This window comes from Trachemys scripta, chromosome 1 (assembly GCF_013100865.1).
Source record: "Trachemys scripta elegans isolate TJP31775 chromosome 1, CAS_Tse_1.0, whole genome shotgun sequence".
Taxonomy (NCBI): domain Eukaryota; kingdom Metazoa; phylum Chordata; order Testudines; family Emydidae; genus Trachemys; species Trachemys scripta.
This window is the reverse complement of record NC_048298.1, coordinates 185,683,358-185,707,277: the sequence shown is the minus strand read 5'-3', so window position 1 is coordinate 185,707,277 and position 23,920 is coordinate 185,683,358. Positions and strand designations below refer to the sequence as shown.

The 23,920-nt window shown below is 41.9% G+C and overlaps 1 protein-coding gene across 19 annotated transcripts in view; it reads right to left on the bottom strand.

Moving 5' to 3' along the window:
- The window catches only part of SON (SON DNA and RNA binding protein), a 58,023-nt gene that overhangs the window by 31,394 nt on the left and 2,709 nt on the right, over positions 1 to 23,920 (bottom strand). For 5 of the 19 annotated variants that reach the window (XR_004643342.1, XM_034752072.1, XM_034752147.1 and 2 more), the window contains exons 3-6: positions 13,216 to 21,952; positions 9,818 to 12,495; positions 5,536 to 5,699; positions 3,316 to 3,456 (exon numbers count right to left, since the gene is read on the bottom strand). Coding sequence is in view for 17 of the 19 variants with exons in the window: in XM_034752072.1 (XP_034607963.1) it covers positions 3,316 to 3,456; positions 5,536 to 5,699; positions 9,818 to 12,495; positions 13,216 to 21,952 (11,720 nt within the window). In the remaining 2 variants the exon portion in view is untranslated. Of the gene's footprint in view, positions 1 to 3,315; positions 3,457 to 5,535; positions 5,700 to 8,695; positions 8,801 to 9,817; positions 12,496 to 13,215; positions 21,953 to 23,920 lie in introns of those variants that run through there. The other 14 variants (XM_034752082.1, XM_034752114.1, XM_034752138.1 and 11 more) reach the window with 14 other exon arrangements.

Below are 23,920 nucleotides of genomic sequence, written 5' to 3'. Positions count from 1 at the left end.
AAAAACTTTTCTTGTATTGTAATAATGCTGACATATAATCCAAAAAATATTTTAGTTTGAGAAGATGCAAACTCCAGCATTTCTAAGTTCCTTGCTATTTATAGCAGTCTGTGTTGCAACTGAGGATTTTTGCATAGGAAAATAGTACAGGAAAAAGGGTTTTGTTTGTTTTAAGCGGGATGCCTTTCACTCAGCATGAAGGCAACAGTTCCAGCAGGCAACAAAGATCCTAGAATATTGGTAAGTCTTTTAGAGAAGCGAGACATTCAGTAAGCATATTCCATTTTTCTCTGGTACACCCAGTCCATTAAACTCTTCCTCTGTCCATCAGTATTATTTTGAAATGCTTTGTTGTCCTGTATAAAATTAATTAAATCTGTATGATCTGAAGTTTTCTTCCAGTCACTCACCCACTGTAGAACCGCTTTCATTTTGCCATAGAACTTTTTCAGCATTTCCCCCCACCCCCACTCAGTACCTGAAAGAAGTTCCACAACAGTGTGTAAACGATTATGCAGCAAGTCCAAACACTTAGACATTGCCATTCTGAGGTGCTGAATGTCCCCAATAAACAAGGAAGTGCATTTGGTAGATTGATTTAAAATGAAGGCAAGTGATGGAGGATGTGCTCTGTTCACTGTTCTTGACTCTCACAATGGAGTTAAATCAAAAACTTAGCCCCCCTAATTAACTATTGTTAAGCCTCTAGTTTCTAAACTGAGCAGCAATGACAGTATCTTTTGCTCAGCCCTCACATGACCGGTGTTTGGTCCTGATCCTGTGAACAGCTAAACACATGAGTAAGAGCTTCTCTATACACAGAGAAGTTATACCAGTAGAAAGTAGGGTATGAATTTAAACTGCTGGTTATATTGGTATTACTCCTTGTGTGGACAGACTTATTCTGGACATTCATTTTGGAAGGGATTTAAACTAAGCCAAAAAAAAGCCACTCTTACTCCAAAATAAGAGTGTCCACATGGTAGATAACTTGGCAAAAAATATACCGAAAACTCTCTGTAAGACCATTCCAAACTTCAGTCACAAGTTTTCCACATATTCAAGAATGTTTTAAAGTGGAAAAAATGTTCTATATTTCATTTTCTTTCCACTCATTCAAACCTGAAAAAACAGCTGAAGGTATTTTCTTCAATCTTTCAAAAAATAAAAAAAATCCACTTTTGGGGAGAAGCCAAACAGGGAAAATTTTACCCCAAAGGTGAATACTTCAGAAAGTTTTGAGCATATGAAAACATGAAACCAACAAAAATATATTTGCATTCTAAGCTATAAAGTACTGTATATACTCGATCATAAGGATCATAAGCTGGTTCGTTTATAAGCCAACCCCTCCCCCCCCCAAGATGGATACGTAAAACTGGAAAATTTTTATAACCCGTTCATAAACCGACCCTATAATTCAGGGGTCAGCAAACTTTGGCTCCCAGGCCATCAGGATAAGCCGCTGGTGGTTCGAAATGGTTTGTTTACCTCGAGCATTCGCAGGCACAGAGGTAAATGTAAGTAAACAAAGTGTCCCGGCGCGCCAACTGCTTACCCTGACCGGCCAGGATAGCAACTGGTGGGGACATTTTTTGGCGGGGGAGAAGCTGGGAGTCAGGGGATAACCCGTGACCGCCCCCCACATTACCCTACCCCTAGCCCAGGACCCCCCCACTCTCCCCATCCCATCCCTTCCCACCTTATCTGGGAAGGGCCAGGATAGGATGTCTCTGACCTGGCTGGAGCTGCTCCGGCAGGCTGGGAAGCTCTATCTCTACACCGTTACATTGCCTAATTTATTATTCTGAGCCTTATCTGGGTAACAAATAATACCAGCCTTAAAAACATAGTATTTCATTTCATTGTACGTTTTTTTTATATTCTTCAGGACTTTAATCGCCATACCGTGAAGCCTAGTCAGCACTAGGAGTGGAGAGAGATTCAGTCATGCTCAATAAGGATGAAATCTTCAGAGATTTTAGATAAAATATGAAAAAATCTCTACTGAGCATGTGTGAAGTAAGATTTTTCAAGGTGTTATATTTTGGCCATATTTGGTCAGATTTTCAAGGGCATATACATCCCTGATACAAAGGCCACATCCCTGCTAAATTTCAAGTCTCTGATTTAAAGCATAGGGGTGCTAAAGCTGTTCAAAAAATAACAAGAGAACCTAAATGGTTGCCAGAATCTTCTAACATAGGCAAAAAAAGTGTATTTTACCTAGGTTCAATTCTCGGAAACAGCTTAACCATTCTGGTTGAAATTTTCCAGAAAAGTATATTCAGCCTTAGGCAGCCATCTGGCATGGAAAACTTCAGCCCAAATGCTTAAAGTTTGGCAAAGTTATATGCAACTGAAAACATGATCCTATAATGGGAAGTGTCAGGCAACCTCAATAATATACAGCATTCATTACCAGCCCAGATTTTTAAGAATAAAGGCAAATATTGTACTTTGCCTGTACTGCATTTAAAGGTAGGCACATCTAGGCAGTCTGTCCCCACCCCTACCCCCAACCCAACCCCTACATGCCGGGCACCCACTTACAGCTAGGTGTAGGCGTTGAAGACACTGAAATTCGCAGGCAAAGCTGTGACCCCCACTGCCAGCCCAAGGCAGCCAGAGCAGGAGCAGCACTGGGGTCTGTGCTGCTTTCCCGTAAGCCAGAGGTGCTGTTTTCACGCCCCCCTCCCCCGACCTGGGGGGGCGGGGGGGAAAGAGAGAGCTGTTTTCACCACCAGTGCCCCTCCCACCCCACACCAATCAGGAGGGAAAGAAGCTGCCTGCAGGAAGTGCCTAGCTGCCTCTGGAACCTGGCATGGAGTGTGAACTGCTGGAGCCGGAGCTGCGTTTTGTTCAGAGTTACGAATATTTTGGAGTTACAGATAACCTCCATCCCCGAGCTGTCCGCAACTCTGAGGTTCTACTGTAAGTACTGAAAAATTAGCTTTAAAAAACTGTTAAAGGAAATCAGTTATTTTTAAATATATTAATTTTAATCAGACAATGTCTCTAGAAAGAAAAATAGTGAGTTTTAATCTAGCACCAAAAGTTTCTCTTAACTTAGCCATTGACTTCACTGGGTTTTGACCAGTCTCTTACTATGGCATTCAAGTAGGTATGTTGTTGTTGAAATTTTGTTAACATTCCATTGCAAATCCATGTCAGGATAAAAACTATAATTCTATAACAAACTAAAATTTCCTCCACTGATAAGAGTCACCAAATTTGTTTTTCCTGTACCTACATAAATTTGCTAAAATAAAACAAAATTAACATTTATAATCTATAATTGAATAAAGTACTTACATTTAAGTTGAAAAAAATGGGTTTAGGTTCATTGAGTTTAAAAGGATGATTGTAGAAAGGGCGTTCTTCCTCCTCTTCATCAGAATCATGAGGCTTGTTCACGATCACGTCATCTGTGCTTTGAGCAATCTTCTTGCATTTCTACCAAAAAATAACTCTGAATCAATCTGAACATCTGGACAGAAACATTCCTTATTTCTACAAGAAATGACAAATTCGTTGAAATAAATATTTAAAATCAGGAATAAAGGAATTATAAAGGAGGAGTTGATCGTTTGGAGAAATCTTAAAAAAAAATTCAACTAGCATGAACGTATACCTCTGCCATTTACTTGTACATTCTCTATCCATTGAAGTGTGTCCATCTTGTCTAGATAGGCTTTGAGCCCTACTCTTATATCCATCGAGAGCCCTACTATAATCAAAGGGGCTGCATGGAGCTATTTGAAGGATCCAAGGCTCAAATTATGAGCTCTTCAAAAGCACAGACTGTCTCTTACTATGTGCTTGTACAGCACTAGCACTCAGGACAATGGGGCCCCTCTCCTGATTGGGGCTTTTAGGCACCACAACATAAATGTTTAATAATAGTAGTAGTAGTAATAAATAAAATAAAATAAAAAATAATTAATAATAAAAGACAGCTCACTTATTTAGTTGGCCTGCAAGAAGATTTCCACACAAAATGACTGCAAGGAAAAACCCAAGAAACAATTACTGGTTTTCACTGGCAGTGCAGAAATCTTCCCAGGTGCAAGAGTTTTAAAAGAAAGACTAGGACACCTCTGAAATGTTTTGCAAGTTAGAAGAACTGAACAGGACAATCCCACTTTGCATACTGTGGAAGTGAAACTTAAAAAAATGTACAGTAAGTGGGGAGGTGCTAAAAATAAATCTATTTGGCAGTCCAAGTTGTTACTCTTCCAAGAATATGTAAAAGCAACTTTAGGGTAGGCAGTAACACTATGACTGGAATATGAGAGAACAGATATTTTCCTGAAAACAACTGGTGGACTAGCATTTAATAACAAATTACTATTTATTACTTATAGACTGGCTTGTACTTTTTGCTCCAGAGGTATCTGTAACTGCATTGGTTTGAGGTGAGTTTGAGAACATTATAAAGTTGGAAATTCTGACAGCCAAAATAATTAATGGTGTTTTTCTGTCATGAAAAGGAGCAGAGAAAATAGTGGCAATATCACCATTCATCATTATATATTAGTAACAAATTGGAGACATTACATGGCTCAGGGGATTGGTAAAAAGATTTAGAGCCAATCATCTATAACTTATTGGTTCAACTCCAGTTCATATCAACAGCAATCAGAAGTTATAACCATTTGATGATTGTTTGATGGCCTATTTGGAGTTGAGAAGGAGCCATACCACAAAAACTACCATTGCAATGGCACACTTCTGGTCAGTCTCAGCAGAAACCAAAAACTGAATATACTTGGAGACTGTGCTATTATCTGTGTCAAGTCCCTCCAAGTCAAGGTTCAAGCACATCTGTGTCGTAGGGCAATGGGGGGGGAAGCCTGCACTGCCACTATACTGTGTTATACCTAATATGTGGATAGTCAAATTTCAGTCTTTATTTATGTGAAATGGCACCTTTTCCGTGAACACTAAAATTATTATTTTATTTCATAAAAAAGCTTAGATGTCAGAACTGTGATAGTTTTAAAATTACACAATGGCATCTTTGAATAGAAATTTTTCAGTGTGAAAACTTGAACACATCCCAGAATTTAGCAAAATTAGACAGCATGAAGTTTCCTGTGACAGAAGAAACAAGGTGCAAAGATTTCTTTCGTGATCTGAACAAAAAACTTTAATATACTGCAATTGGTACAGGTCATAATTTTAATCATCGAATTCTGTCCATGGGTATGCATAGGTAAGTCTCACCAAAATCTAGAGGAGCTGAACATGTGCAGTAAAGGATAAAATTTGATTCAGAGAGTAAAAAGTGTGAAATTTTTATATTTTTAAATTATAAAAGTCAGTGACTGACGGCTATAAGATGACAAATATCAAATTTTCCACATTAATATAAGTTGTGAAGAAAACATGATAAACAATTAGGGTTCAATCTTGCAGTCTTCCCACAAGCAGACTTTCAGGAGAATTAAACATACAGAATTACAGCTTGACCAGACACCTAGTTATTAACAGTAACAGTTGGTTAGTTATTTTCAAATTTAATTTCCTTACCTCAGTGAGCTCCTTTATTGTATCTCTTGCTGACTTCTGAGTAACTTTCTCCTCCTTCTTTGCTGGAGCTATAATAGGCAGTAGGCTTGGTGGTAAGGGGACACCAGCCTTAGCACACATGGCAGCTGCATTAGCTTTGGCTATTTCAAGTAGCTGGGCCTTGTCTATAAGAATATTAAATATTAATTAGTGGGCCTTTAAAGATTTCTGAAGGCTGACGTATATGTATAGACATACATATATACCGTATATACTCGATCATAAGCCGGTTCGTTTATAAGCCAATCCCCTCAAGATGGAGACGTAAAAATGGAAATTTTGTATAACCCGTTCATAAACCGTCCCTATAATTCAGGGATCAGCAAACTTTGACTCCCGGGCCATCAGGATAAGCCGCTGGTGGGCTGAGATGGTTTGTTTACCTCGACCGTCTGCAGGCACGGAGGTAAACCTAAGTAAACAAAGTGTCCTGGCGCGCCAACTGCTTACCCTCACGGGCCGGGACAGCAACTGGTGGGGACATTTTTTGCGGGGGAGAAGCTGGGAGTCAGGGAAGTAACCCCTGTGACCACCCCCCACATGACCCCACCCCTAGCCCAGGACCCCCACAGTCTCCCCATCCCATCCCATCCCTTCCCACCTTATCTGGGGAGGATGTCTCTGGCCTGGCTGGAGCTGCTCCGGCAGGCCGGGCAGTGCAGCGCAGCTGCAGCATGTTCCAGCAGGCTGGGCCGGGCAGCGCGGCCACAGCCTGCTCTGGGGAGAGTGGGGGGACCAAGCGGCACACGGCTGCAGCCTGCCAGCCCCGGAGCTGCAGCTGCTCCAGAGGCGGGGGGGGGAGAGCAGCGTGGCCAGAAGCGGAGAGACTCTGGCCCCGCCTCTTCCCTTCTGTCTCTGCTGGCTGTGCTGCCTCTCCTTGCTCCCTCTGTTGGGGGGAGGGGCTGTGTCCCACCTCTCCCTCTCTATACCCGTTCATAAGCCGACCCCCTTCTCTGGTGCTTCCCTTTTTTTACTAAAAAAATTCGGCTTATGAACGAGTATATACGGTAATAATTTTAGGACCTGTTGCAATACTAAATTAGTTTTTCCACCAGGCCAACCAAACTTTATGAAAGTAAAAACAGCACACACACATACACAAAATATTATTCACACTTTATATATATTTAAAAGTAACATGGAACATTGCATTCACTTTTCCTTCATATCACAGGAGGCATATAATTAAAGAGACTTGCATAGGAGGAAAAAATTGGGTCTGTGCATTTTTTTTATTTTTGCTTCTTTATGGTGTATAAAGGCCTAAAGGGTTCCTTCCCCCCCCCTCCCCCCCCAAGTGTTATTTTTTTCTGCTTGGTTTTACTTTAGAAATTCAGGTCTGTGTGACTTGAGAAACAGTGAAACAAAAACTTTACAAGAGTAAGAAAACATGAACTGAGAAGGGAAGAAGTCCTTAAGAATACCTAAAATTCCAAAGAGAGAGAGAGAGAGAGAGAGAGAGAGAGAGAGAGTGTGTGTTTTGGTCAATGCCTATTTAACTTAATTGACTAATTAACATTTTGGAGACATTGTTTAAAGATTCAACATCATGGCCTCTTATATTAAGGTGAAAGTTCACAATATTCATCCAATAAGACGTGAAAGGTCTCACACAAAAACTCCCACAAAAACTATATAAGACCAGAGTTGACATTCCTGATATTTCTCAGGTAAAAGTGAGGGGGAAAGAAGAAGTCATAAAGAAACAAAAATGGGGCACAAGCCCAATTTTTCTGAAATCCTTTGCAGCTCACTTTTAAACCATTCCTTGAAATAATATCTCAAAACACTGAAAGTCAACTAAAAAGGACAATATTAAATATACTGACTATAACCAAAACAATCAGGAATTTAACAAGCATTTTATGTCATAGGTTAAACACTATGAATATATATTTCAAACTGTTAAGAAAATTATTACATATTAAAAAATTTTAAACATGACAAGATTTTGCTTTTTCATGGAAAATAAATGTGGCTTCTAATGTGTAGATGAGTCAGGTAATGGAAATACATGAAGCATATCTGTGTATTCTAATAATTGTGACTCAAACCACTTTCCAAAAAATCCTGCAACAACCAAATAAATGAAGTATCACCACCTTAAGCAAGGAGTTACACAGGTAAACCCTCACATATCAGGATGAGATTCCCCTTACTTTTTAAGCAATGAAAAAGATCACACAGCTTCATAGCTTGCAGCTACAGAAAGGCCTCCAAGTGAAGCTTTAAGTGAAACTGCAGCGGCAGAAGCTCACCTCCCCGAAAAGTGCTCTCACTCCCCCAGGGAAAGCTGAACATACTGAGTAGGGGCTACATCTCTGCTCATGCTAAACCAGCTCTTGTTTCCGGATATTTTCTCCTTCCACTGGCTCCAACAATGTGGTATGGGTGGGACAAGGCAGCATGCTGAGCTGTTCAACTCTTCATCATCTCATTTCTTCAGGCAATGAGACTAGCTGGAGTTGGGAACAATTTAATAATCTACCTCCCTCCCCAAATGCCGTGAATATAAAGCTACTCTAGCACCTGTAGTGTGGCTGAGAGAGGGAAAAGACAAAGGAGTGAAGTGAGGGGCATAAGATGTGGCCCAAGGTGAAGTCAGGAAGCAAAGCACACACATAAGGAACAGAAACAAAACTATTCCAAAAATCAGGGAGAATGGATAGGAACAGACAAACCAAAGAAAAATATATAAATGACTTATTTATTTTAGGGTGGGAGTATACTGAAGTTTCTTTCAGCTACCAAAATAACTATTACATCTAAATAACCAATAGCAAAAAAGAAACTCAAGAAATATCAACTCCTCACTACAATTCTTCACAGTGGGGATTCCTCCTCTTCCCCAAAGATAAAAATTAAATTGAAGCTCTGCTCCTTGTGGCAGGAAAGAGGCAGAGGATCCAAGAAAACAATGTGTGATATTACTGTTTTTAGCCTTAATTTTTGGTTGGTCTCCAGTTTTGCGTAAAGAGATTACCCCCCCCCCCCAGTCATATCAGAGTCTCAAAATCTGTTGCATCTTGCCACACAGTTGAAGAGCTGTTTTCAGTGCTATAATCATATATGTGATGTTTGGTTATGGTCATGCCCTCAATAAAGAGTTTAAGTTCCTCACATTTCTAGGTAAGTCGTCTTCCACATCTTGATCTGGAAGTCATTCCTGATGCAGGCAGCAATCAATGAGGAGCAAATGAACTTCCATATTACAGCTTTCCAGCATCTGGAATAACATCCCAGGTGTCTTGAGTCTTGCCTCTGACTAAGGCTGCCTCAGTCACCAGTCTTATGTGGAAACGTGTAGTTAACATAATGGATTTCTGTTCAACAACTTGGGAACCAGCTAGTTGCATCCAAATATTGTCATGTGATAGCGAATAGAATCATGATACAGAATAGAATATAGGGACACTGACAACCTATGCATGGTGGCAAAGTGAGTAGATCTATTCAATATGCTCAGTGATTTCAGCCCAGCATCCTTAAACGGTTCTAACTTAAAAGAAATAGTCTCAATACAGGGAAGCTCAGCTCCTAAGGGGAGTAAGTAAGGAAGAGTTACTAGATTTTTCCTCCTCAAGCCCCATGGAAATTTGGAGTGCATCACATATATCCTCCAGTTCACATCCTCTGTTAACCAGATTACTTGCTCAGTCCTCCCTGTTTTCATATAAAGTAGGAGGTAGTTTTGAACAGCAACAGAGAAGCTGCGAATGAGGTAAGAGAATTAATATGACTGGCAAAGAAACATTATGCTGACTGTAGAGGACTCCCACATGTATATTTTGTTTTCCATTTTCTTAAATAATATGCTATATGCTCTTGGGGAAAAAATGAATCTGGTGAATCACTGCATCTTAACAAAAACATTAAGGCCTTGATACTACAATTACAATGTGTGGGCAAATCCTTGTGCACTTGCACCTGAAGACTCATAGCCTCAGTGTTCATCATGAGTGCAGGGGTCTGCCTATGTGGAGTAACCTGTAAAATCCTGTACCCTTCACATTTTTCTGCTGCATTTTCAATCAAACTACACACTTGAATCCTCTTGAATCCCCTAAAAGTGCATACTCAATGCCAACAAAAAGTCTGTTATTAAAATTAAACAATTGCTTAGAAGAGATTCCTGATGAATGCTAGGGTTTCACTCTATTATCTTCATCAGAGGCAGAACAAAGTTTACATAGGTCAACACTACTCAGCCATGAAAATGACTGACGAGAAGAGCATTACTTACCTAAGTCTGTAAGACGTTTAGGTGATCTGCTTGAAAACTTATCGGATGATCTGGACCTTCTCTGACGGTCAGGTGATCTGCTATAGCATCTTCTTCTCCCAGGTGATCTTGATCGTCTTAGTCGAACTGGTGATTTGCTAGAGCTTCGTCTTCTTCCCACTGACCTAGACCGTTTTCGTCGAATAGGTGTTCGACTTCTGGTCCGTAACCTGAGCACTATTCGGTGATCCCTTGAGTTTGATCTTCTTCTTCTTCTATCAGCAGACCTTGATCTATTCCTTTGAGATCTTTTGTGTCTCTCTCTTGATAAAGACCGTCTCCTTTTCGACACTGATCTTGACCGAGTCCTCCTTCTGTGTCTTGAACGTGATAGAGAGCGTGTCCGAGATCGATGATTAGATTTAGATTTTGACAGTCTTTTACGTGTTACTGACCGAGACCGATTTCGTCTAGACCGCGATTCGCTATCATGTTTTTGTGGTTTGCGCTTAGAGGATTTAGAACGCTTACTTCTAGACCTCTGTGAAGACTCTTTGCCCTCTACTTTTTCAACTGATTTGGATCTAGACTTGTGACGTTCAGAAGATTTGGAGCGTTTTCTTCTAGACCTTTGTGAAGACGCTTTGCCCTTTGTTTTTTCAACAGATTTCGATCTAGACTTTTGAAGTTCAGGAGACTTGGAGCGGCTACTCCGAGACCTCTTTGAAGAATCTTTGCCTTTTATTTTTTCAACAGATTTGGATCTAGACTTCTGAAGTTCAGGAGATTTGGAGCGGCTACTCCGAGACCTCTGCGAAGAATCTTTGCCCTTTATTTTTTCAACAGATTTGGATCTGGACTTTTGAAGTTCAGGAGACTTGGAGCGGCTACTTCGAGACCTCTGTAAAGGCTCCTGAACCTCTATTTCTTCAACAGAGTTGGATCTGGACTTGTGACGTTCAGAAGACTTGGAGCGGCTACTTCGAGACCTCTGTGAAGGCTCCGCAACCTCTATTTCTTCAACAGATTTGGATCTGGACTTGACACGTTCAGAAGACTTGGAGCGGCTACTTCGAGACCTCTGTGAAGGCTCCGCAACCTCTATTTCTTCAACAGATTTGGATCTGGACTTGTGACTGTCAGAAGACTTGGAGCGGCTACTTCGAGACCTCGGTGAAGAATCTTTGCCCTCTATTTTTTCAACAGATTTGGATCTAGACTTTTGACGTTCCAAGGACTCCGGGCGGCTGCTTCGAGACCTCTGTGAAAGTTGCTGAACCTCTATTTCTTCAACAGATGCGGATCTAGACATGCGATGTTCAGAAGATTTGGAGCGGCTACTTCGAGACCTCTGTGAAAGCTCCTGAACCTCCATTTCTTCATCAGATTTGGATCTGGACTTGTCACGTTCAGAAGACTTGGAGCGGCTACTTCGAGACCTCTGTGAAGAATCTTTGCATTCTACTTTTTCAACAGATTTGGATCTAGACATTTGACGTTCCAAAGACTCAGAGCGGCTCCTTTGAGACCTCTCTGCAGACTCCTGAGCTTCTATTTCTTCAACAGATTTGGATTTAGATGTGACACGTTCAGAAGACTTGGAGCGGCTACTTCGAGACCTAAGTGAAAGCTCCTGAACCTCCATTTCTTCATCAGATTTGGATCTGGACCTGTCACGTTCAGAAGACTTGGAGCGGCTACTTCGAGACCACGGTGAAGAATCTTTGCCCTCTATTTTTTCAACAGATTTGGATCTAGACATTTGACGTTCCAAAGACTCAGAGCAGCTGCTTTGAGACCTCTCTACAGGCTCCTGAGCTTCTATTTCTTCAACAGATTTGGATTTAGACGTGACACGTTCAGAAGACTTGGAGCGGCTACTTCGAGACCTAAGTGAAAGCTCCTGAACCTCCATTTCTTCATCAGATTTGGATCTGGACCTGTCACGTTCAGAAGACTTGGAGCGGCTACTTCGAGACCGCGGTGAAGAATCTTTGCCCTCTATTTTTTCAACAGATTTGGATCTAGACTTTTGACGTTCCAAGGACTCCGGGCGGCTGCTTCGAGACCTCTGTGAAGGCTCCTCAACCTCTATTTCTTCAACAGATGTGGATCTAGACATGCGATGTTCAGAAGATTTGGAGCGGCTACTTCGAGATCTCTGTAAAGGGTCCTGAACCTCTATTTCTTCAACAGAGTTGGATCTGGACTTGTGATGTTCAGAAGACTTGGAGCAGCTACTTCGAGACCTCTGTGAAAGCTCCTGAGCTTCTATTTCTTCAACAGATTTGGATTTAGATGCGACACGTTCAGAAGATTTGGAGCGGCTACTTCGAGACCTCTGTGAAAGCTCCTGAACCTCTATTTCTTCAACAGATTTGGATCTGGACTTGACACGTTCAGAAGACTTGGAGCGGCTCCTTCGAGACCTCGGTGAAGGCTCCGCAACCTCTATTTCTTCAACAGAGTTGGATCTGGATGTGTGACGTTCAGAAGATTTGGAGCGGCTACTTCGAGACCTCTGTGAAGAATCTTTGCATTCTGCTTTTTCAACAGATTTGGATCTAGACATTTGACGTTCCAAAGATTCGGAGCGGCTGCTTTGAGACCTCTCTGCAGGCTCCTGAGCTTCTATTTCTTCAACAGATTTGGATTTAGACGTGACACGTTCAGAAGACTTGGAGCGGCTACTTCGAGACCTAAGTGAAAGCTCCTGAACCTCCATTTCTTCATCAGATTTGGATCTGGACTTGTGACGTTCAAAAGACTTGGAGCGGCTCCTTCGAGACCTCTGTGAAGGCTCCTCAACCTCTATTTCTTCAACAGAATTGGATCTGGATGTGTGACGTTCAGAAGATTTGGAGCGGCTACTTCGAGACCTCTGTGAAGGCTCCTCAACCTCTATTTCTTCAACAGATTTGGATCTAGATGTGAGACGTTCAGAAGACTCAGAGCGGCTGCTTCGAGACTTCTCTGAAGGCTCCTGGGCCTCTATTTCTTCAACAGATTTGGATTTAGATGTGACACGTTCAGAAGACTTGGAGCGGCTACTTCGAGACCTCTGTGAAGAATCTTTGCATTCTACTTTTTCAACAGATTTGGATCTAGACATTTGACGTTCCAAAGACTCAGAGCGGCTCCTTTGAGACCTCTCTGCAGACTCCTGAGCTTTTATTTCTTCAACAGATTTGGATTTAGACGTGACACGTTCAGAAGAATTGGAGCGGCTACTTCGAGACCTCTGTGAAGAATCTTTGCATTCAACTTTTTCAACAGATTTGGCTCTAGACATTTGACGTTCCAAAGACTCAGAGCGGCTCCTTTGAGACCTCTCTGAAATCTCCTGCACCTCTATTTCTTCATCAGATTTGGATTTAGACGTGACACGTTCAGAAGAATTGGAGCGGCTACTTCGAGACCTCTGTGAAGAATCTTTGCATTCAACTTTTTCAACAGATTTGGATCTAGACATTTGACGTTCCAAAGACTCAGAGCGGCTGCTTTTAGTCCTCTGTGAAATCTCCTGCACCTCTATTTCTTCATCAGATTTGGATCTGGACTGGAGATGTTCAGAAGATTTGGAGGGGCTACTTCGAGACCTCTGTAAAGGCTCCTGCACTTCTATTTCTTCAACAGATTTTGATCTGGATTCGTGACATTCAGAAAACTTGGAGCGGCTACTTTGAGACCTCTGTGACAATTCTTTGCCCTCTATTTCTTCAACAGATTTGGATCTAGATTGTTGATGTTCCAAGGACTTGGAGCGGCTACTTCGAAACCTCTGTGAAGGCTCCTGAGCCACTATTTCGTCAACAGATTTGGATCTATACATATGACATTCAGAAGACTTGGAGTGGCTACTTCGAGACCTCAGTGGAGGCTCCTGAGCCTCTATTTCTTCAACAGATTTGGATCTGGACTTGTTACATTCAGAAGACTTGGAGCGGCTACTTCGAGACCTCCGTAAAGGTTCCTGTACCTCTATTCTTTCAACAGATTTGGATCTAGATTTGTTACATTCAGAAGACTTGGAGCGGCTACTTCGAGATCTTTGTGAAGGTTCCTGAGCCTCTATTTCTTCAACAGATTTGGATCTGGACTTGTGAGGCTCAGAAGACTTGGAGCGGCTACTTCGAGACCTCCGTGAAGGTTCCTGTACCTCTATTCTTTCAACAGATTTGGATCTAGATTTGTGATGTTCAAAAGACTTGGAGTGTTTACTTCTAGATCTCTGTGAAGACTCCTTGCTCTCTCTTTTTCCAACAGATTTGGATCTAGATCTAGACTTTAGACCATCAAAGGATTTCGAGCATCTGCGTCTGGACCTCCGTGAAGACTCTTTGCTTCCTAGTTTTTCAATAGATTTGGATCTAGATTTGAGACGATCAGAGGACTTGGAACGTCTACGTTTCGACTTCCGTGAAGACTCTTTACTACCTATTTTTTCAACAGATTTGGATCTAGATTTGCGATGATCGGTGGATTTGGAGCGTCTACGTTTAGACCTCCGTGAAGAGTCTCTGCCCCCTCTTTTTTCAACAGATTTGGATCTAGATTTGAGACGATCCGAGGACTTGGAACGTCTACGTTTAGACCGCCATGAAGAGTCCCTGCCCCCTCTTTTTTCAACAGATCTCGATCTTGACTTGAGACGATCAGAGGATTTCGAGCGTCTGCATCTGGACCTCCAGGAAGATTCTTTGCCACCTCTTTTTTCAACAGATCTGGATCTGGATTTTGATTTGAGACGATCAGAGGACTTGGAGCGTCTGCGTCTAGACCTCCAGGAAGATTCTTTGCCACCTCTTTTTTCAACAGATCTGGATCTGGATTTTGATTTGAGACGATCAGAGGACTTGGAGCGTCTGCGTCTGGACCACCAGGAAGATTCTTTGCCACCTCTTTTTTCAACCGATCTGGATCTGGATCTGGACTTGAAACGATCAGAGGACTTGGAGCGTCTGCGTCTGGACCACCAGGAAGATTCTTTGCCACCTCTTTTTTCAAAAGATCTGGATCTGGACTTGAAACGATCAGAGGATTTGGAGCGTCTGCGCCTAGACCTCCGTGAAGACTCTTTGCGCTCTCTTTTTTCAACAGATCTGGATCTAGACTTGAGACGATCAGAGGACTTGGAGCGTCTGCGTCTGGACCTCCAGGAAGAGTCTTTGCGCCCTTTTCTCTCAACAGATCTGGATCTAGACTTGAGACGATCCAAGGACTTGGAGCGTCTGCGTCTAGACCTCCGTGAAGAATCTTTGCGCTCTCTTTTTTCAACAGATCGGGATCTAGACTTGAGGCGATCAGAGGACCTGGAGCGTCTGCGTCTAGACCTCCGTGAAGAATCTTTGCCCTCTCTTTTTTCAACAGATCTGGATTTAGACTTGAGACGATCAGAGGACCTGGAGCGCCTGCGTCTGGACCTCCAGGAAGAGTCTTTGCCTTCCCTTTTATCAATGGATCTGGATCTTGACTTGAGACCATCAGAGGACCTGGAGCGCCTGCGTCTGGACCTCCAGGAAGAGTCTTTGCCCCCTCTTTTTTCCACAGATCTGGATCTAGACTTGTCATAAGATGTGGAATGGTTCTTTCTGGAATCTGAGTAGTTTCTGCTCCTAGACCTTGCTCTTTTATATTTCAAATGTTTAGAGACAGAACGTGACCTAGACTTTTTTTTCCGCTTCCTGGATCGTGAAAGAGATTTAGATTTACTCCTTTTTAATTTCTTTGCATCTTGTTTATGTTTATCACTATTCTTGTTACTTTTTTCATGTGCTTTCTTTTTTTTAAAAAGATCATCATTCTTCACTTTTGCCACAGATCCTGGAGCCGCTTCGGAATCTTTTGCCTCTGCCACAACCACCACCAATTCCGGAGCCACTCCCGAAACTTCCACCGCTGCCACAGCCACCACCGATACTGGAGGCCCTCCCAAATCTTTCACTTCAGCCACAGATTCTGGAGCCACTCCCAAATCTTTCACCTCTTCCGCCACTGGCCCAAATGCTGGAGTTGCTTCCGAATCATTCACCTCTGCTGTCACTGTCACAGATTCTTGAGTAGTTTCTGAATCTTTAACATACAGTGTATACAGAGAATCTGGAGATGCTTCCAAATTTTTCACCTCTGCCATAGCCACCACAGATTCTGGAGCTGCTTCTGAATCATTCACACCTAAAGTATGCAGAGAAACACTAGCTGCTTCTGAATCTTCTACCTCTGCCACTGCCACCAGAGAATCTGGAGCAGCTTGCAAATCCTTCACCTCTGCCGCTACTGCCACAGATTCTGAAGCTGCTTCTGAATCTTTTGCCTCTGCCGCCATCGCCCCAAATGCTGGAGTTGCTTCTGAATCCTTCACCTCTGCTGTCACTGCCACAGATTCTTGAGTTGTTTCTGGATCTTTAACGTACACTGTATACCAAGAATCTGGAGGTGCTTCCAAATTTTTCACCTCTGCCATGGTCACCACAGATTCTGGAGCTGCTTCCAAATCTTTCATCTCTGCAGCCACCCCCACAGATTTTGGAGTGCCTTCTGACTCTTCTACGTCTGCCACCGCCACCAGAGAAACTGGAACAGCTTTCAAATCTTTCACCTCTGCCACCACCACTACAGCATCTGTAGCAGCCTGCAAATCCTTCACCTCTGCCATTGCCACAGATTCCAGAACGGCTTCTAAATCTTTCATTTCTGCAGTAGCCACCACAGATTCCGGACTTGTTTCTGAATATTTCAACTCTGCCACTGTCACAACAGATTCTGGAGCAGCTTCTGAATCTTTCACCTCTGCAGCCACTACCACAGATTGTGGAGTTCTTTCAGAATCTTTCACATCTTCAGTGTGCAGAAAATCTGGAGCTGCTTCCAAATCTGTCACCTCTTCAGCTGCTATCACAGATTCTGCAGTTGTTCCAGAATCTTTCACATCTACAGTACACAGAAAATCCGGAGCTGCTTCCAAATCTGTCACTTCTGCTGCCACCGCTGCCAAAGATTCTGGAGATGCTTTCAAATCTTTCACCTCTGTCACCGCCACCACAGCATCTGAAGCAGCCTGCAAATCCTTCACCTCTGCCACAGATTCCAGAACGGCTTCTAAATCTTTCATTTCTACAGTAGCCACCACAGATTCCGGACTTGTTTCTGAATATTTCAACTCTGCCACTGTCACAACAGATTCTGGAGCAGCTTCTGAATCTTTCACCTCTGCAGCCACTACCACAGATTGTGGAGTTCTTTCAGAATCTTTCACATCTTCAGTGTGCAGAAAATCTGGAGCTGCTTCCAATTCTGTCACCTCTTCAGCCGCTATCACAGATTCTGTAGTTGATCCAGAATCTTTCACATCTACAGGACGCAGAATATCTGGCGCTGGTTCCAAATCTGTCACCTCTGCAGCCAAAGATTCTGGAGCTGCTCTCAAATCCTTCACCTCTGCCACCACCACAGATTTCAGAGCTGCTTCTAAATCTTTCATTTCTGCAGTCACCACCACAGATTCTGGACTTGTTTCTGAGTATTTCAACTCTGCCACTGCCGCCACAGATTCTGGAGCGGCTTCTGAATCCTTCGCCTCTGAAACCACTACCACAGATTCTGGAATTGTTTTAGAATCTTTCACATCTATGGTATGCAGAGAATCTGGAACTACTTCTGAATCTTTCACCTCTGCCAGCATCACCACATATTCTGGAGCTGCTTCCAAATCTTTCGCCACTGCTGCCGATTCTGGAGCTGCTTGTAAATCCTTCACCTCTGCTATTGCCACCACAGATTCTGGAGCTGCTTCCAAGTCTTTCACCTTTGCAGCTGCCGCCAATTCTGGAGTTGCTTCCAAGTTATTCATGTTTACTGTGTGAAGAGAATCTGGAACTGCTTTCAAATCTTTCACCTCCACCGTGGCCACAGACTCTGGAATAGGTCGCAAGTCATTTACCTCTGTAATAGCCTCAGATTCTAGAGCTGCTTCAGAATCTTTCACCTCCACTGTTAACTCAGGAATCTCAGGAGTTTCCAGAAATTTCAGATCCACAATGTGCTGAGATTCTAAAACGGTTTCCAAATCTAGCACTGCATTAGGACTTTCTACTGTTGTTTCCAAATGTTTTCTCTCTGCTATGCCCACAGATTTCAAAACTGCTTCTGAATATTTCACCTGCACAGTGCCCGAAGTTTCTTCCAAATCCTTCAGATCTGTTGCAGCCTCAGCTTCTAGATCTGCTTCCAAATCTTTCATTTCCTCAGTGTGCAGAGATTCTAGATATGCTTTTGAATTTTGTATCTTTTCCACTGTCAAAGATTCTGGTGTATCTTCCAAAATTTTCACCTCCACTGTTTTATCAGATTTTAGAGTTGTTGCTGAGAATTTCAGATCCGTCACAGCCTCAGATTCTTTCACCTCTACCATTGGCATAGATTCTGTAATTTTTTCCAACTCCTCCACCTCTGCAGTGTACAGAGTTTCCAGAGTTTCTTCCAAATCTTTCGTCTCTGTCAACACCTGCGCTTCTGGAGTTGCTCCTGAATATTTTACTTCTACTGTTTCCTCAGATTCCAGAGATGCTTCCAAAATTTTCACATCCACTGGCTGCCAATGTTCTGGAATTTCTTCCAAATCTTTTACCTTCATCCTGACCACAGATTCTGAAGCAGCTTCCAAATCTTTCACATCTACCATGACCTTAGATTCTAGGGTTTCTTTCAAATCTTTCACTTTTGCTGCCGCCTCCAATTCTAAAGCTAGTTCTGCAACTTTCACCTTCGATGAGCAGAGAGATTCTGGAACTGCTTCTGAATCCTTTACCTTTGCTTTATACAAAGATTCTGGAGCAGCCTTAGAATGCTTTACATCCATGACTACTTCAGATTTTAGGGTTGTTTCCAAATCTTTCACCACCACCATCTCACACTCTAGAGTTTCCTTCAAATCTTTCACCACTGTCACAGTCTCAGGTTCTAGAGTTGATTGCAAATCTTTTACCACTATATGCAGCAATTCTCGACTAGCTTCAGAATCTTTTACCAGAGTGATGGGCTCCGATTTTTTAATTGTTTTTGAATCTTTAATTTGCATCATCATCTCAGGTCCCAGAGTTTTTCCAGAATCTTTCAAGTCTGTAAGGTGTAAAGATTCTGGGGTAGCTTCTGAATGTTTCAACTCTGCCTTGGCCTCAGATTCTAGACATTTTTTAGAATATTTTATGCCAGTCATTGCCGGTGTGGCTTCCGGATCTTTCACTTCCACTACTGCCCTAGATTCCAGAGTTGATTCAGAATCTTCCATCTCTATTATAGTGGCATCAGACTTCGTAGCTGTTTCAAAACCTTTCATCACCTCCACCTCAGTATGTGGAGATATTTTCAAGTCACTTACTTCTGTCATGACTTGGGATTGTGGAATTGTTTTCAAATCTTTCACTTCCATCAGCACCTGAGTTTCTGTAGTTGTTTCTGAATCCTTTGACTCTGCCACTGCCTCAGATTCTGGGGTGGTTTCCAAATCTTTCACTTCTGCAAGTGATTCAGATTGTCCAACTATTTCCATGTTTTTCACTTCTGATGTTGTCTCAGATTCTGGAGTTATTACCAAATCTCCCTCCATGCACAGAAATTTGGGAATTGCTTCCAAATCTTTAAACTGAGTTGTGACCTCAGACTCAGCTTGTACAAGTTTATTTAAATCCTGCACCTCTACCATGACTACGGACTCAAAGGCTGCTTCCAAAGCCTTCAACTTCACCACAGACATAGATTCTAGGACTCCTTCTGATTCTGTCACATCTTCTATTTGCAGAGATAGTGGAGGTGTTTCTGCACTTTTCTCCTCCACCCTGGCCACAGGCCCTAGGGTTGCTTCCGAACTTTTTGCCGCCACGACAGATTCTAGGGTTCCTTCTAATTCTTTCACATCTTCCATTTGCAGAGACCGAAGCATTGCTTCCGAATCTTTCACCTCTGCCACCGGTTCTAGAGTTGCCTCTAAATCTTTTGCCGCGGCCTCAGATTCTAGGGCTCCTTCTGAATCTTTCACATTCTCCATTTCCAGAGACAGCAGAGTTGCTTCTGAGCCTCTTCCCTCCCCCACAGCCACAGCTTTTAGGGTTGGTTTTGACCCTTTTGCCATGGCCAAAGATTTTACACCTCCTTCTGAACCTTTCACATCTTCCATCTGCAGAGACAGCGGTGCTGGTTCTGAACCTTTCACCTCCGAGACAGATTCTAAGATTGCTTCCAAGTCTTTTGCCTCTGTCACTGGTTCTTGGGTTGCTTCTGAGCCTTCTTCCATGGCAACAGATTCTAGAGCTCCTTCCGAATCTTTCACATCTTCCATTTGCAGAGATAGTGAAGTTGGTTCCACACCTTTATTGTCTGCCAAGACAACATGTTCTAGGGCTGCTTCTGAACCTTTTGCCACTGCCACAGATTCTAGTAGGGCTCCTTCCAAATCTTTCACTTTTTCCATTTGCATAGAAAGTGGAGTTGCACCTTTCGCCACAGCCACATGTTCTAGAGCCACTTCCAGACCTGTTGTCATGACCACAGGTTCTAAGGATGCTTCCAAAGCTTCCATATCCTGTATGTGCAGCAATTCTGGAATTTCTTGCAAATCTTTCACCTCTGTCACCCCTGCAGGGTCTAGGATTGTTTCTGGACCTTTTGCCATGGCCACAGATTCTAGGAATCCTTTTGACTCTTTCATATCTTCTATTTGCAGAGATAGTGATGGTGCATCTGAATCTTTTGCCTCTGCCAGAGGAGCAGGTTTGAGGGTTCCTTCCAAATCTATTGCCATAGCCACAGACTCTAGGGCTCCTTCTGCACCTTTCACCTCCTCCATGTGTAGAGATTCTGGAGTTATTTCCAAATCTTTCCTCTCCATTGCAGGTTTTAGAGCTGCTTCCAAATCTTTTGCATTCACAACAGGTTCTGAACCTTTCACCTCCCCCACAGATGCAGATTTTGGTATTGCTTCCAAACCATTCACCTCTGCCTTGGCCACAGATTTTGAAGTTGCTACCAAATCATCTGGCACAGTCACAAATTCAAGCCCTCCTTCCAAACCTTTTGCCTCTGACACACCCACAGTTTCTAGAGTGGCTTCCAAACCTTTCATATCTGTCATGACAACAGATTCTGCGGTTCCTTCCAAAGCTTTCGTCTCCATTACAACTACAGATGTTGGAGTTTCTACCAAATCATTTGTCACAGCCACAGATTCTAGAGTTGCTTTCACCTCTGCTATGGCCACAGATTCTAGAGGGGCATCCAAACCCTCTGAAGTCGCCATAGTCAGAGATTGTAGAATTGCTTCTGAAAATTTAATCTTTGCCATGGCCTCAGATTCTAAGGTTGTTTCTAATTCTTTCACCTCCACCGTGCCCATCGATTTCAGAGTAGCTTCTGAAGTAGCTTCTGAATCTTTTAGTTCTTCTGTTATCTCAGAGGCTGGAATAGCTTCCAAATCCTTTTCAATTTCAGATTTACCAGCAACTCCAGCTCTGTTGGTAGACACAGTACCATTTTCAGTGTCTTTAACTGGTAAAGGTCCACCCTTTGCATTCATATTAATAGCTATATGATATATACTTTCATGAGTCTTATTCACCAATAATTTTACTTTAGCTTGCTCTTGAATTTTCATTGTACTAGTATTTTCTTCCTGGGTATCCAATTTGCTGGTTTCTGAACTGTGTATATCAGTCAAGGCCAAGTTTGTTTTTTCACTCCCAAGTTTTTCCACAGATGATTCAGAATCTGATAGCAAATGAGGTGTGAGTCTTTTAATTGAATACCCCATGTACTCTGCACTCAATTTTGTGCCCAATTCTTCTGGCTGCATTTGACCAGCAAGATCTGAATCTGCATGCCCTCCATGCTGTGTGATCAACTTTGAGCCCAATTTTTCTGTCTTTGAGTGAGAAGCAGGTTGTAAATCTGCATGCTCTCCATACTGTGCACTTAATTTTGATTCCTTTGGCTGCTTTTTATGTTTTTTTTCTTTCTTCCTTTTCTTCTTCTTTTTCTTTTTCTTCTTCTTGCTTTTGTGTTTCTTGTTCTTTTTCGATTTTTTTCTTGGAATTTCATCTTCTACTTCGTCAGTAGGGCCTCTTTTTGTAGATGAAGAGCTATTTTTCACTGAATCTTCCTCCACACCTTAAAAAAAAAGGACATTTATTTAAAACTAATTTTATAAAAAGAAATTCAAATATAAAATATTTTAAACCAGTATTTGGGCACAGGTGCACATATTTTAAACCAGTATTTGGGCACAGGTGCACATAAAGTTATACACAACCTGAAATCAACATTTTTTACGATAACATCACGAGTTACATTTTCCCTCAGTAAGAGTTTAAAACAGGGATCCCCAACGTGGTGCCTGTGGGTGCCATGGCACCAGCCGGGGCGTCTAAGTGCGCCCGCGTACTGGCCGGTGGACGAGCATCCACTGAAATGCCGCCAAATTTCAGCGATGACGCCTCTGGATGATGCCATTTGTCGGCGGCATTTCGGCGGATGCTCGTCCGCCACCACAGTCCTCCGTGGCTCGTCATGTGGCGCCCGCCAGATGAAAAAGGTTGGGGACCCACTGGCTTAACATGTCTGGGTTAAAACCAAAAATTTAGCTTTCAAAAAAATTAAAACAATCTTCAAACTGCCTCTTGCCAATTTTTTGGCAGGATTTCTATACTTAAAACAACAAATAAGACTGTTAAGTTGATGTGATAGCAGCTGACCTTTGATCAGTAGCTAAAACATTTAAAATGATTGGAAGACAGCAAAGACTATGCCTGAAAAAAATAGCACATATTACAAAATTACACAACTGTGAAGAAAATGTGCCATTTGCATTATCCAAGAAAAAGACTTCAACAAAACTTTTACTTTAGTTGTTAAAATACATGTCTTAAGATTTTTTTTTTTAAGTGATAGGTCAACATTTTCCTAAAATTGAATGTGTATGTTTAAAAAGCCTTAACAAATATTTAAGAAAATTTCTCAAGGTTATTTATTAATTCCAATGGAAACACTTTTTCTTTAAAAAAAAAAGTTTGCAACCACACATTGCAACATTTGCTCATACATGAAGACTAGCAAAAAAATGATCAGAAGCTAAAAATAAAACAATTCAAATTCACTAGCTTTCATTACCCAATCTGAGAGAACTTGAGAAATACACAAAGCGCTTAAGCAGGGAGGTATACAAACATTGTAAAGCCCCCTTAAGTACGCCTCAATCCTGCAAAGATTTACACACATGCTTAACTATGAGTAGTGCCACTGAAACCAAGGGCATGTGAAGCAGGTAAATACTTGCAGAATTGGGCACTAAAGTGTAATTAGTAAAAACATTTTTTATACAGTTTATAATTCTAGTCTGCCAGGTTCCTTTAAAAAAATAATTGCACTGAAAAAAAATTTTTGTACGTTGCAGCAACCCAGCAACCTTAAGCTGTAACAGACGACTACGATTTACTTCTATCCTCAAAACAATACTTAAAAGGAGAAAGTGATCTTGGAATAAAAGAGTTGATATCAAAAGTAAACATTCAGATTCTATGATGATGGGCATACTATAAAACGCATATGGCCCTGATCATGAAAACATGCACGTAACTTTACACACATGAGTGTTTGTATGACTAAGGCCTATATTAGCTAAGTGTTTTAATTTAAAAAAACAAAAAAAACAAACAAAAAAAAAGGCATTTCTATCCATGTTCCTTCAACTGCCATGAAGAGTATCAATAATATAGGGTCAGCGTCCTTTCCTGCACAACTTTTTCAATAAATCCCAAATCACTGCTGTAGCTTCACCTTTACCATTGCTGGTTGGCGGCGCATTAGCGCATAATGGTTGCAAGTCTTTTTACTACCAAATTATCGAGTCTTCTTTTGAGAAAAATTAGACAAGTTTTAAAAACATGAATGGCCAGTTTGCACTAGTGCTCCCACTGCTCCTTGTACTATTCAACCAACTGCAAGGAAGATTTCTGAAAATGCTCAGTGTAGAAAAGCCATAGTACATTATGGAAAGAAGAAACATTATCAGAAAAAATTGCAAATGTAGCCTTTGTGATTATTCAGATCAAAGATCAACGACAAAGTTCTACATTGTCT